A 13,760-nucleotide genomic window follows, 5' to 3' on the forward strand; every position below is an offset into this window, starting at 1 on the left:
ATAATACTGTTTATCTGGGATATGTTAGTGTTGTCCTAGAGCAGCAAAATTCCTGGGTTTGTTAGTTAATGACTCATCCAAAAAATCATCAAGCAAATCTCTTACAGTTCTTAAAAAGCAACCCTGAAAGTATTCCTGAGTGCACTTCAATGCAGAAACACGACGTTTCCAGAATATACCACAAAACTTGAACTGTACATGTGCACAACATGGATGTATAAATTCACTTGGCTAAGAGACCATATTATGCAGATCACACTTGTTCAGTGACTAGCAATGCCTTATTTAAAGGCTGTTAACTTTCCACTAAATCAGTGACTATGAACACTTACGGATGAAGCAGAGATGAGAAGTAGGACTAAAATGTCTGTATTTGTTCCTTCAGTTCTTTAGCTCATTTAAGGTTTCCCGAAGTAACTGGCATATTTTCATTATTTCATTCCCTTCTCCTGCCTGCTTATTAGAACAGAAATTAAGTCATTATGAACAAACAAGAGCATAATCTTTTATTTTTGCATTGTGGCATACCTTTTTAATGTAATCATCATGTATATGTCTGCAGTTATTCAGTTCTTCATACAGTATTTCCAATAAAATATTGCAATTTGGGCTAAATATCTCCATGATGACAGGTTTTTTGAGAAAGCTTCCAAAGATAGTTAAAAGCTTAAAAAGAAAATAAAGAAAAAAAAAAAGAAAACAAACAGCAAAGTAAGCATTACAGTTCTCTTTCTGTAATACTCTTCTCTCAACTTGAAATCTCACCCAAAATGCTTCTGAAGTACAAGGATTGGAACTGTACCAAGCTATACTATAGGTATGTACCATGTGCTGATAAACAGACCACATATTTCCAAATATCCTCTTAAATTATGATAAACAGACGAATTCAAGACTGCTAAAAAAATGACAGGTTAGGTTAGATCCTAGAGAGTATGGAACTAGGATTTCCAAATCCAGGCATATACCCCACACTCTAGATACTTTCTAAATCCTACCCTGCACATTTCTAACCTGTGTATTTTTGCCCCTTTTTCCAGATACATTCTTTCTCCTAAATCACTAGCCTCTTCCTCCAGTGTCTCACACAAATTCAAAGTCTTAATTGTATGGTGGTTTGGTTTTTTTGGGGGGAGGCAGGGGGGGAAGCCTACTGCTGTAAAAAATTACCAAACAAGAGGCAAGCAGAAGTGACTTCTCTGAGGATAAGTTGTCTTCCATTGTCCTTACTATGTTTAAATACAAGTTATCTGCCTTTTGAAAGAGTAGATTTCATACTGTATATATTATCCAAATTCAGTGAGAAAGTAAATTTGGAAAGAAATAGAATAAACATGACCATTAAACGCAGAATACTCATTTAACTTCTAACAATGCCAAAAGTGACAACCGAAGAAAAATTTGTTTACTGAAAAAATTGTAGTTAAGTATTAATTATTACTGCCTTACACTTACCACCACTAATTTGCAATACGTTGACACAGTTTGAGTGTGATGTATACAATGTCATAGAAATGTATGCCTAAAAGGGACTTCACAAGCAATTAGTCTGTGTTCCTGCCCCAAGACAAGGTCTGCTATACCTATGCCATTTCCAAGAGACGTTATTCTAGCCCTCCCTGAAAGATTTTTTTAAAAATGAAGAGCCTGTCACCTCCCCTAGCAACCTATTCTAACAATTCATTATGCTTGGCATAAAGTGGTTTTCCCAGTCAGACTTGAACCTTCTGCACTTTAAATTAAGTTCATTATGTTCTGGATGTAGAGAACAGACTATTTCCTTCCTGCATGCAGAAGTTTTTTTACAGATTTGAACAGTTACATCTGTTTTCTTTCTTTTCTTCTTCAGCCTCAATAACCATCAACGGATTCTCTTTCCTGAAGTGTAATGCTTACCTGGGCACAATACTCCATTGAAGGCCTTATCAAGGGCGATTAAAATGAAGGATTTCGCCTTGTGCCTTTCAGGACAATCACCCTTTTGAACATGTTACATACTTACCTCTTTCTTAATAACATGACATCTTTGACTCAGGCTTTACATATGACAACTCCTAAATCATATTTTTAAGAACTGTTTCTAACCAAATGTTCTCTATCTTACATTTTAATTATTCATGCTTAAGAACAATACATACTGCTGCAGAAACACACTGCAACTCCCCAGGCTAACTATATGCTGCACTAGATGGAAAGCCTGGATGTGTCTGCCATCCCCGAGATTCTCCATGCCTTGCCCAGTCAAGTGCAAATACAGAATGATAGTGAGTGGGGAATCTCTTTGTTTCTTTGAATTACATTTTAGATCTGGCCTTAGCTATGGGTTGACTTCTGGAAAGCACCTGTATTCAGAACATCATTAAAATGAGAATAGAATTGAAGAACTCCAAGTCTGCAGCTGAAATAGCCCACAAAATTACATTTATTTCAAAATAATGTATTGCCAAAATATTTTCTCTTAGTCAGTATTCCACATCATTCAATTCACAAATAGATTACCGAGATATAAAGTATAATTTAAGCAATGCACAAACCTGGGTTTTTTTAAAATAATAAATGAAGAACAGTTTTACGTGTATGGGTACTGACCTTGAACATGGATTCTAACCCTGAACAGTCATGAAATCCTACACAAAGAACTGAGGCAAGACGTCTGTCAAGATCCACTGTTTCGGCTTTAAATTCAGTATAATCATCTTCAAACTCCTGTAATGTAAAAAAAAAAATATATATAAAATGCATGACTTTCCAATGGGAAGAAAAGCTAATAGGCAGTATGGTTGTGTTAAACACATAGCTCATTTCTATCATTAAATAAACTTCTGAGATTTTTGTATTTCAGGTTTTTCAGTAATACTTTAACTGATGATCAATGCTATTAACAGTCATGCTTTTGCTTTGTTTTTTTTACAGAAACCGAGTTAATAACTGAAGCATTTTCTTAGCAATACAGATTATTTTTAAATAACAGTGCAAGATCAATACGTGTGTGTACCCGTGATACAGATATTCAAGGAAAGGAAATTATTAAAATATTTGGTTAAGGAAGCTTGATAAGAGGGACAGCCATCTATGCCAGGTAATATTACTCTCTACTTTCATGCTGACACTACTAACCCTCCCATTAAACAAAGAACTTCTCAATAAGTTTTTACAAGCCCAAATTATCTCTGCATGTTATAATTAAGTAGGATATTATGAACATCAAACTTCAGCTACTCAGATATTTGAAGCCAACTCACTAAGTAAACAGCATCTTTTGACTCTGACTAATTGTTACATTTAATTAGATTATCTTAAGATTCCACAGCTACCACATGTATTAGGCAACAGAACAACAGTCATTTTCTATAGCACAGCTGTACTTTCTTAATACTCAAGGTAATTAACCATGTTCACAGATGAGGACTTTTGGAAAAATAATACCAGAGCAGGAAACACAGGTGCATATTAATGCACGTTGATGCCAGCTCTAAAGGGAGAGCTCCAGCACCTTCTGCTTTGTCCCATTAGCAACACAAACAGTAGCATGTACAAGTAAAGCTACACTTGTTCCTTTGTTAAATATGTTAAACGTTGATCACCTCTGAGAAAATATTCTTCTTTACAACTTGGCTAAATCTCTTTACTGTGGCAAGCCACTTGGAAAAAATAAAATAGAAGTACCAGTAGCCAAGCTGGACAGGTAAATAAAACTCATTCTCTTTGGAAAGGCATATCAAATTAACTCGTTTATTTAAGAACCTTCTTCCTTTCTAATCCCCTCCCCCCCAACTAATGTGATTTTGTTTGGTTGGTTTTTAAACACACTACACAAAACCACACATATATACCCAAAACACATGACAGATGACCTATATGAACTTCTTAATAGCCAATAAAGAAATTCAGATTTAGCTCTGTGACTGGGTGTGATATGTATTTAATATACCTATATTTAACACACCAAAAATCCACTTAAGACAATCAGTCTGAGAAGCCCATATCTGTGCCCTGAAACCTAAGTATCCTTTGGTCCTGTGTTGCTCTGTTCTGGATTTGGGGCAACGGCATCCACATATTAACCAAACATACTGCACACTGCCTATTCAGAAGCATGTCAAATTTGTTCTTGGAAATATCTGGCCACTATTCATATATCATACACTGAATAGCATGAACCTTGAAGCTTCTGACAAACAAATTAGCTTTAAGATGACAGCTATTGTTTGATAAAGCTCTTGATTAGTATTGTCAAACCCAAAGGCAAATAGTTTCTGAAAAACCTGAAAAAAAAAATTAGCGATGACAGTAAAAACAGCACAGTAATTGGTGTAAGTAATTGGAGTAAGAGTGGTTCAAACCTGAAAACTAACACTCGTTGGCTATGCTTTACTTGGTAATAAGCTGGAAAGTCAACAAGCTTACAATGCAGAGTGATCATTCAGAAACGTGCTAAAAGGTTGTTCTTGTCCTGAGTCAGTCGGGTCACTAAGGACTCACTGCCTTAAAAATGGATCAGCTCAAACCATCTTACAGTCTATGTCTGGCCAAATATGATAATTGCTGTACTTTACCTAGCAGCTTAAAACTGTTATTCAAGCATCTCACCACCATTTACATTTAATATACTAAGTATGCAGGGAATACTTCGTAGAGGTAAAGGCAAACCAGACAAACTCCATACAGGCCTGAGAAAGAGTGTCTTGAAACCACATCTCCCACGGAAAAGGATGCTTCAGAGCATCAGTACAAAGAGTACAGCATAGTAAGTCTTGACCTTAAGACATGGGAAGCTTTGCTATAGATTTTAAAGCAGCACCAGGATTTTACCCCAAAGACATAAACGACTCTGCAAGGCTTCTGCATGAATTAAACTTGTACCATTCATTTAGTTCAAATCTGGTTTACGACCATTCTTCTGGATTTTTAATTACCTGGATTAAGCCACATATTTGCAAGAAAAAACAGCACACATACACACAGATTATATTTCCTACCACATCGAATACAAAATTTCTATATTCTGCTAATAATTATAATAATATATATTATTTTAATAATAACAACTTTAAAATTTGGGTCTGTTTCAGAAAATTTGCCTGTTAAAATAACACCTTACCCAAAATGTGTGCTTCTTACATGCAGGGCACTCTCTCTCCTTAACGTGCTGCCAAAAATACCATGCAGCAGGTGTGAGCTCCCAAACACCAGCAAAGCTTACACCCACCAGGAGGCTGAGCCCGTCTCCTCATTGTCTGCACCTGTGCAAACCCAGTAAGGCTTGTGGGTACACAGGTGCCAGAAGCATGGGGAAATGGCAGAGACACAGCTAGGAGAATTAGCTGGCTGGAGGATTTTGGGGGAGGAATGGGTGGGTGTAAGTGTAAAAAAAACAAAACACAAATTGGTCATCCAATAGAGAATAAGAATTTCATTTAAATGAAGTTCAGTTAGCAAAGAGATTAGAAAAAGTATGTTTTTAATGTAGATTATTTGGGGTGATTGAATCCTGCTTGTCATGGCGACCTTTTGGATCAGGACAGCAAAGAAGAGAGTCATCACAGGGCACCCATTAAATCTGCAGCTGGGGCTGGGGCTGCCTTACCTCCCCTGGCTGGGGCACACACCTGCGAGGGGGTAGATCCGGGTTCACCAGTCTCCCCACCTCAAGAGGAATTTTATCGATAACCTCCCCACTGTCAAAGAGTACCCTGCTCCACAAAGCTACAAGGTAAAAAGGAAGAAGAGAGGGAATTTGGCTGCCGTTCTGCCAGCCGTGCCAGGTGGAGCAGCCCAGCGGCTGGGGCACTCACTGGGCAGCTCGGCTCTTCTCCCCGTGCGTGGCTGCCCAGTGCAAACGCTGAAAGCATCCCGTGCACTGGGACCAGAGCCCACTCCGAAGGCAGTCGAGTGCTCTAGCCAGCAGGCAGCAAAGCCAACTACATAACACGATAGGGTACTTCTTTATTTGAATTGATGTTAAAAGTGGATTAAATCCTTCAGAAAGCACCGTTTTCCAAGTTTACAGATACATATAGCTAAGAATTAACACCAGATCTCGAAAATGACAAAAAAAAAAGTCCCTATGAAAATAACAATAATAAACATTCTTTCTGTTTTTTCAGATGTAAGTACCATGACTGTTAGTGAGCATAGTGTTAGGAATAATGTTAGCTATTATTGCAAGACATCACTGTATACCAACATTTTAAAAACCTTCTCTATTTCTCAAGTAGAATCAACTGATTTATTATTTATACCAGAACTCTATAAAAATGACATCCTAATAGGGAAAAAAGCTTACAGAACTGACAGTCAGTTCTGTATACTGTATGTCAATAATTAACTTTTTTTTCTTTTTTTAATTTTGGGCAATGCTGGTGAGGGATTTTGTTTCACATTATCAACTTTCCCTATATTCATTTTATAAAAATTTATTTTATTCACTTAAATTTATTTTATCCACTCAAATTCCTTAGTGAGAGCCACCTGAATGCTTCTCCACATGTGGCACTTCTAAATAATTCAGTCATCTGATCAGGAGAAAGCATCCAGAAATCTTTTCTTAAGAAAATGAATTTCTAGGTTAAGAAGAAGTGGTAGACACTGAACCCAGCTGTGCTGGGAGCCTATTTCATGCCTAGTTCCATTCAATACTATAAAATTCCCAGTTTCACAACCTCCAAGTTCACAGATACTTTTAAATAAACAAGGAAATAACAGCACAAATGCCTATGCATAGGGTGCAATATTACCATGTCACTGTAATGTGAAGGATCGTATGTTCTCTTTCAGAAAACTTCAGTTTTCCAGAAACTCTTCATTCATTCTGCAAGACCTGCTCACTGAAAATTTTTCCCTTGATTCCACCAAACTCCAGCTTTTCCAGCTTCTGAAATTCCAACATGTTAATGAAAATTTCCTAGACCAGATGAATAAAAATTAATTAACAGTATGCTTCTACAAAAAACAGTCAACAAACCTGGTGTTTGAGATGGTTTTTGCCTCATTTGACCTTCTCTCTTCTGGTTTGGCAGAATGAGAAGTTAAAAACTGTGCCATCTTAAATAATTAATATAAAAATAAGGGGAGGAGCAAGAGGTTTTATCCTGGTTGAGTCACTTATAGGATTAAAACACAAGTGGAAATGAATTGTCCCATAGAACACAGAAATTTAACTTCATTTTAATTTTATTAGATTAAGTTAAAAAAGGCCTAGATAAAGAACAGCAAGCCCTACTAACACATACTTTCATGTATAAACACATGATTTATTATCATAACACAAAATGTTGCTATGAAAATTAAACATCAATCTTTCTCAGAGGAGTAAAATTGAACCTACTTTAGCCTTCTTTGTAACATGTGCCAAATTAATTTCTATGGTCTCTGATCTCACTTGAATGAAGTAATTGTTTTATGCCCCAAAGGGATGAAAATAACTGGTTCCTTGTGCGTTTCGAAATGTGCAACACCTATTCTCTCCAGGAACAAACCAGTCGCGGGTTCCCCAGGCGGGCTCCTGCTGGACTGCAGATCCCTAGGCTCAGTATTACAATCTACAAAGACTTAGCTGCCACCTCACCCCAAAGGGACCTGCTTGCACAGGACTGGGCTCTCTGTGGGACCATCTGATTGTCAAGAAACAAGGCTGTCAGCAAGAGTTAGTTCATGTGTCGCGTCTGTACGTGATGCTCCTGACGGGGCCAAGCAGTCACGCTTGCAAAACTGCTGGCACAGGATGCTGCTCCTAAGCATCTACAACTGCCCCCTGGCCAGAGCACCTCGACCTGTCCGTCTGTCAAGGGACAGCCAACAGCCAATGCATTCACCCCAAATCCCTTTCAGAGATTGCTCTGGTAAGCACTGTCAGACACTGTAAGACTGGATTTCTTACTCTCTGATAGTATTTCAAAGGGGCGGGATGGAGAGGCACACTAGCTAAATAATTGCAGAGCTAAAGCACATCATTTTCCAGCTCAGATCCCAAAAGTGAATCTCCCAGTTCCCAGAAAGGCACTCTAATCAGCAGCCAGTCTAGACTCCCACTGCAACTGCTTCCAGGCTCACAAAAGCATAAAAAAGGCCCCAGGAGCAGGAACCAGGAGCTATGACTGCTCCCATCTTACACAACTACCCTAACCATAATATTATAAAAATATTCTACGCTCCTTTCCTGACCTCAGATTTTTCATCTTTTCTTGCTTGTTGGGACAGATTTAAAAGGAGAGGTGAAGAGTATTCTGTCTCATCCAAGGACTAGCCTAAAACACCACATTTTTTCTGGCTATAAACAGATGACTCCTTCTCAGTTCCTAGAAAAAAACAGATGCAGGTGCCATGCTCAGGAGAAAGTCCCAGCCATGGGCTGCATATGAAGAGTAGCACTTTATTCAAGCAACTTTCAAAACACTGGGAAGGGCTGGATTTAGGAAACATGTTTGCCATTTTTCTTACTGCTAATACTAGTCTGCTCCTTGCACTGCATGCGATGTTTGCATCCTGCTCAACACTCCTAACTCTTCCTATGCACTGCAATTTTGCATTCTGGATATTAGAAACCTGAGTCTTGCTGTCTGTATAACTGAGAATAGCCCCTATTTCTCAGATACTATATTTGTCCAGCAACATAGATGATACGCAATAACTCAATCTTCAGTATGTAGTTGAGGAACATACCAACTCCGGAAAACAACATCTCAGATCTGAAATCCCATGGTTTAAATTCCTTGCCACAGGCAAAGTAACTCTCCAATCTCTTTCTGTGACTAAAGAATGAATCCTTAAAGCTTTTTAAGGTAGTTTTAGATATTTTCACATGCTCCAATGCTTCTTCAGTTTCTCCTTTGCAAAGATTTTCTGGTGAAAGATACAACCTAGACTAGAATGTAAACAAATTAAGAGCAAAAGAAAAAATTTTTAAAAAGTAACTTTTTAAAATGCAGTCATGACATCAGTCATAGAGTTACTTTCCACTTTACATATGAACACAAAAAATAATACATATTATCTTTTAAAATTGTTATCTCTAACTATTCTAGTTTGTCAGTTATCTCATAATACAACTGTCACTTTTGAGATGCTCCAAAAGTATGCTCAACCTGTTACAAATCCCACCAGCTAGACTGACCCTTATGTATCATCCTTTGCACAGTGAACATTTGGGAAATAACAGAGTAAAGGGACTTTTTTTCCGCAGTAAAAGTGATATTGGAAACATGTTCACCTGTTTGCCATAACACCTCCATAGTCTTTGGGTACTAATCCTCATGTAGCATAGTTGTGCCAGCACATACAAAAGTGCCAACACAAGCCCTTCTAGCTTTTTTCATTTAGTAAATTAGCAGAAGGCGGCTTCCCCCAAATCCAGAATCAAGCTTAGGACACGTATGCCCTAATACATGTATGTGTATTATAGACAGTATCATGAATAACTTGAAAGAGAACAGGATCCATGAAAAACACTTCACGTAATAAGACTGGGGGGGGAAAAAGGAATGGGGATGGGACTATAGATTGATTTTTGCTGTTCTTACCTCATCGGTTTATCCCAAACTGGTATAACTCACATTTATTACAGATTCACATCAAACACATGATGTTAATTTCTTTAAGTAATGCAATGCAAATAGGGTTGGCAGGGGAGGGGTGGGGGAAATAAAAACCTTCTCCTGGTCGTAGTTCTCATTCCGTTTCCCCCCTGCCATATTCTTCTAGTTCACATTGCCACCCCTCCTAGGTACTTCTTGCCCTCTCTTTCTCCCAGCCTTGCAAACTAAGAATTATACATGGCTCCATCCAAACCTTTTGGCACCACTTCAAAACCTGCTATTTTGGGCTGAGATCAGAATGCGCAGGCTCTGTTCTTCATCAGTGCTTGCCTTTTAGCAGAGAGCAATAATTCGCCAGGCACTCAAATTAATTTCAATGAAAATTTTATGTTAGCCTGTTAATGTCCAGCTTAAACACATGAGGAAGAAGATGGTGCACAGTCAAAGAAGCGGCAAATGAGGCCTTGTCATATATAACAGATGTCTGACAAAGTAAAAATAAATGGGAGATTTGATAGCGTAGTGCTGTGTGACGTGGGAAACACAATGATTTCTTCAGATTGAGTTTCTTTTCCAAGCAAATCTAAGCACAAATCTAAGCATCCAGGTCCCACCCTGCCAGAGAGAGGATTTCTCCAGTGCACAGATGTTCACACTGCAGTTTTTTCCCCTGAAAAAAGAGTGAAGTACCCTGTACCCACTCACCACTTCAATACTGCTGTAAGTCTGTAACAGGGAGAGCAGATTTACTCCCCCAGGTGCTCTCAGGAGGCTCCTGCTCAGTGACAGCCCTGCCAAGCCTCCTCCTGCTTCTGTAAGCATGACCCGGGGAGTTGTTTCTTGCTGGAGAAGAGAATCTGCTTGCTTCTCTCACTCCCTGGTCACAGGTCACCCTGGAAGCTGCACACTTGTCCCCTCAGGCAGGGGAAGTCAGGGAGGCTGCCTGCCTGCTGGTCCTAAGGGAGGATTGTGGTGGCCATTTAGAAAGTACAACAGGCCGGCTTTGAAGGGAATTCTCCTGTTTCTTGACCAACAGAAGTACCTCCAGAACAGTGAGTCCTACAGAATGGCTTTGCTTGCCAACATTTAGAAGTTCTCATATTCCCACCAAAACAGTGGGTTTCAGTGGAAGCATGGGGAAAGCTTACTGATGACAGAAAATGCATCAACGTGGCTCATTCACAGCTTTTTTGCAAATGCTGTATTTTCCTGATTTGCATAGCTCTTACCAGCATTTTGCAATTCCTGAAAGGAAATACCTACCAAGAAACATGGTAAGAAAAGAGGCAGCAAACTTACACCAAAGGGAGGAGGGCAAGGAGCATCAATCCAACCTGAAAAGGTTACATGGCTTCTGAAGAGTAGTTTTCTTTCACTAGACAAGAAACACATTTCATTCTTAAATACACAGTATGTGAATGGTACAGCTGATGCCTATTCAGTTCAACTTCAAATTTAATAATCTAATACTGGTTGAAAGTATGTATAATTTAATTATGGTGTTTATTAGACAACTAACAGACAGATTAAACCCATGCCTTTGTTACTGGCGTACTGCATAGCAATTAACATTTATTTATTAGGTACTGAGGTGGTTTACTACCCTTACTTGAAGCTACTTGGTCAATAAGCAGATTGCAAAATTCCTGCAGCAGAATTACTATTCATACATGCATGCTGTAGAACTCGGACTGGCTCCGTATCAGGCAGATGGTGTGAAATAAAGGTGGAATTAAATTACAGATCTTTGGGAATTCCATCTCCCAAAAGAGCTGAATGTATTTTTCCAGTGGTCTCAGATACAGATCAATATCTTGGGTTTCTACAAGTGCTGTAAAAATATAAAAGGGAACGATGCTACAGCTTAAGAGATGACCATTTCCAAATTAACCTAGCCTCAATGAAGAATCCAAAGTTATCCTGTACTTATTTAAGAGAAAGATACATAGGTTTAGTGGCATGTTACAGCCAAAGATTGCTTGTGAAACTGCATACAGGCTCTGCAAGTGGATAGGATGGTTCCCATTCCACTGCTGGTCGTTAAGGATGCTTAACAACTTTCTATAATCAGTCTGTTGTTCCTCCCGCTGCTGCCGACCGGACTGAGGAGAAGCAGGAATCATTGCAGATACCCAGGTCATTGAAATGTGAAATTCTACCTTGGAATGAAAGAAAAAAAAAAATTCTGAAGCCTGCAATCATTTTAAAGAGACAGGCCAGGTCTGATCACAAAAGGTCAAACGACAATCAGTTAATATTCCTGACTAATCTGGCACCAAGAGGAAAGGGCATCTTGACGTTCTGGAAAGGGCTTCTACACCTTCTGCACCTTCCAGTGTTATGTTCAATGGCTTGGTGTTTTTCGTCAAAGGGGAAGAGGACTCCATGTTTGCTTCAAGCTAGATGCTTAACAAACACTGACAACTTATTTCTTTTCATAGACTGTAGAAGCTTGTGCTATTTTGCCCTTCAGCAGAAGGCACAGCAGGCATGTTCTGGGCTGCTGCTGGCATGGGATGACGTGGGAAGGATTCAGACTCATACAAGCAGTTAGCTTTGGGCTCTGTTGAACATAGATAAAGTCTGTTCTTTTACTGCTCAAAACTTTTATTAAACTGAAAGTTGTAGAGAAATGCCAGCCTCTACAGGTGGCAAGATCCTGGTGAATAATGTCTTTCCGTTGCCTGGTAGGTACTCCACACATCTCTGGCCTCAAAAGTTCAGAAGAGACCTGAAAACCTGAATATTTTTGCACTCTGTCACTGTAGACTATTTGTTAACTAAAGGCACTTGATGAACTATAGAAGTTTCAATCCTGTCTTCTAGTCATACATCAGCAGAAAAACTGCTTAAATATATTTCAATTCACTAATACAAAATTATTTCCCCCATCAAGAAACCAAAATTCTAACACTGGGATTAAAAAAAAAACAGGAAAAACATATGTAAACGTGTGAGTACTTTAAAGTTTTATTTCAAAACTTTAACAGTGATCTTTAACCATGAGTAAAATAGGCAAGACAATACTTGTGAGTGTGAGCTGCTTGCAGAGCTAGTATCTCCTAAACTGAATTACATTATAGAAGAAGCTGGCATTTTATCATATTGCATTAAAGTTTAATTTTATATACAAAGTAGTATATTAGCTAAATATTTCTTTATTGCTAACTGCCTTATTTAATTTCTTTTAGCAGTAGAATTTATCTATCCACAGACTTACTGCAGCTCAGGAATCAAAAACGATGCTGAAAAAATGCACATACTAATTGATTTTGCTACTGCTATATCTCTCACCTATTTTTATGACAGGAAAGGTATCCACATAAAGTTTAAAAAAAAACCCAAATAACGAGCCAGTTCAGCACACAAAGGAGCTTGATTTAACATGTGTATGCCCCTGCAGCCCTGATATAACTCACCATCATGACTTATGTCAAGACAAATCATAGATTATTCTGTAATACACACATCTAAGCACAGACAAAATACACATCTCATTCACTCTACCCTTACCATCTTCTACTTCCTTGAAAATGTCCTAAGAAGCAGAATAATAGCTGCTTTCTTTGGCTTTTAAGATCTTAATAATTTTTTGAACAACAGGACTCTGAAGCTGTAATTTAGCAAAGAAGAAAGAAACCAATTAAAGATCATGGTCACCTGTCGAAAGAGTAGAAGGGAGAATTCAGGCAACTTACAGTTGCACTCAGAGAATTAATGAATAACTATGTCTCAGGTCTACTAGCAGATAAAGGCTGATCCATACCAGCTGAAATCCATGGAAAGGCCCCAAAAGCTTTCAGCGGGGAATGAACTGGGCTCTTCATAATTTTCACTTACCTGACACGGCAACATCGCTAACAAGAAGCACAGAAGCAGCAGAGGATTAAACACACCTCCCAACAACATTTCATATTTGGACTAATACTAATCTTGCATATCTTTTTCAATTAAAAAGAGCTGTTTCACTTGTAACAAGCTATGATTATTATCATTAAACAACAGTATCAGTTTTATAGCCAAATTTGGCAATATTTTCCCAAATAAAAACTTTGTTCTCAACCTCCTTTTCTCCAGTTTGAGAAATGTCATGGGAAGAAATTTAGAAGAGATGGACAAGAACAGCAGAATCCCTTACAGCTACGTAGCCCTTTATCACTTTCACTGTCCTCTAACGTTCAACTCTGTTTTTCTTTGGTAACTTATGCAAAGTCTGATTGGTGTCAC

General features: G+C 38.4%; 1 protein-coding gene across 1 annotated transcript in view; it reads right to left on the minus strand.

Moving 5' to 3' along the window:
• Positions 1-13,760, minus strand: part of DNAH11 (dynein axonemal heavy chain 11) — a 163,190-nt gene that overhangs the window by 141,041 nt on the left and 8,389 nt on the right. Inside the window, 9 exon segments of the mRNA XM_087750792.1 lie at positions 180-231; positions 333-453; positions 525-666; positions 2,590-2,706; positions 6,738-6,803; positions 6,806-6,904; positions 8,666-8,863; positions 11,153-11,364; positions 13,047-13,146. Coding sequence (XP_087606918.1) covers positions 180-231; positions 333-453; positions 525-666; positions 2,590-2,706; positions 6,738-6,803; positions 6,806-6,904; positions 8,666-8,863; positions 11,153-11,364; positions 13,047-13,146 — 1,107 coding nt within the window.

The sequence above is a fragment of the Nipponia nippon genome, unplaced genomic scaffold (assembly GCF_047370975.1).
Source record: "Nipponia nippon isolate SJK-2023a ecotype South Korea unplaced genomic scaffold, ASM4737097v1 scaffold_1, whole genome shotgun sequence".
In the NCBI taxonomy this organism is placed as follows: domain Eukaryota; kingdom Metazoa; phylum Chordata; class Aves; order Pelecaniformes; family Threskiornithidae; genus Nipponia; species Nipponia nippon.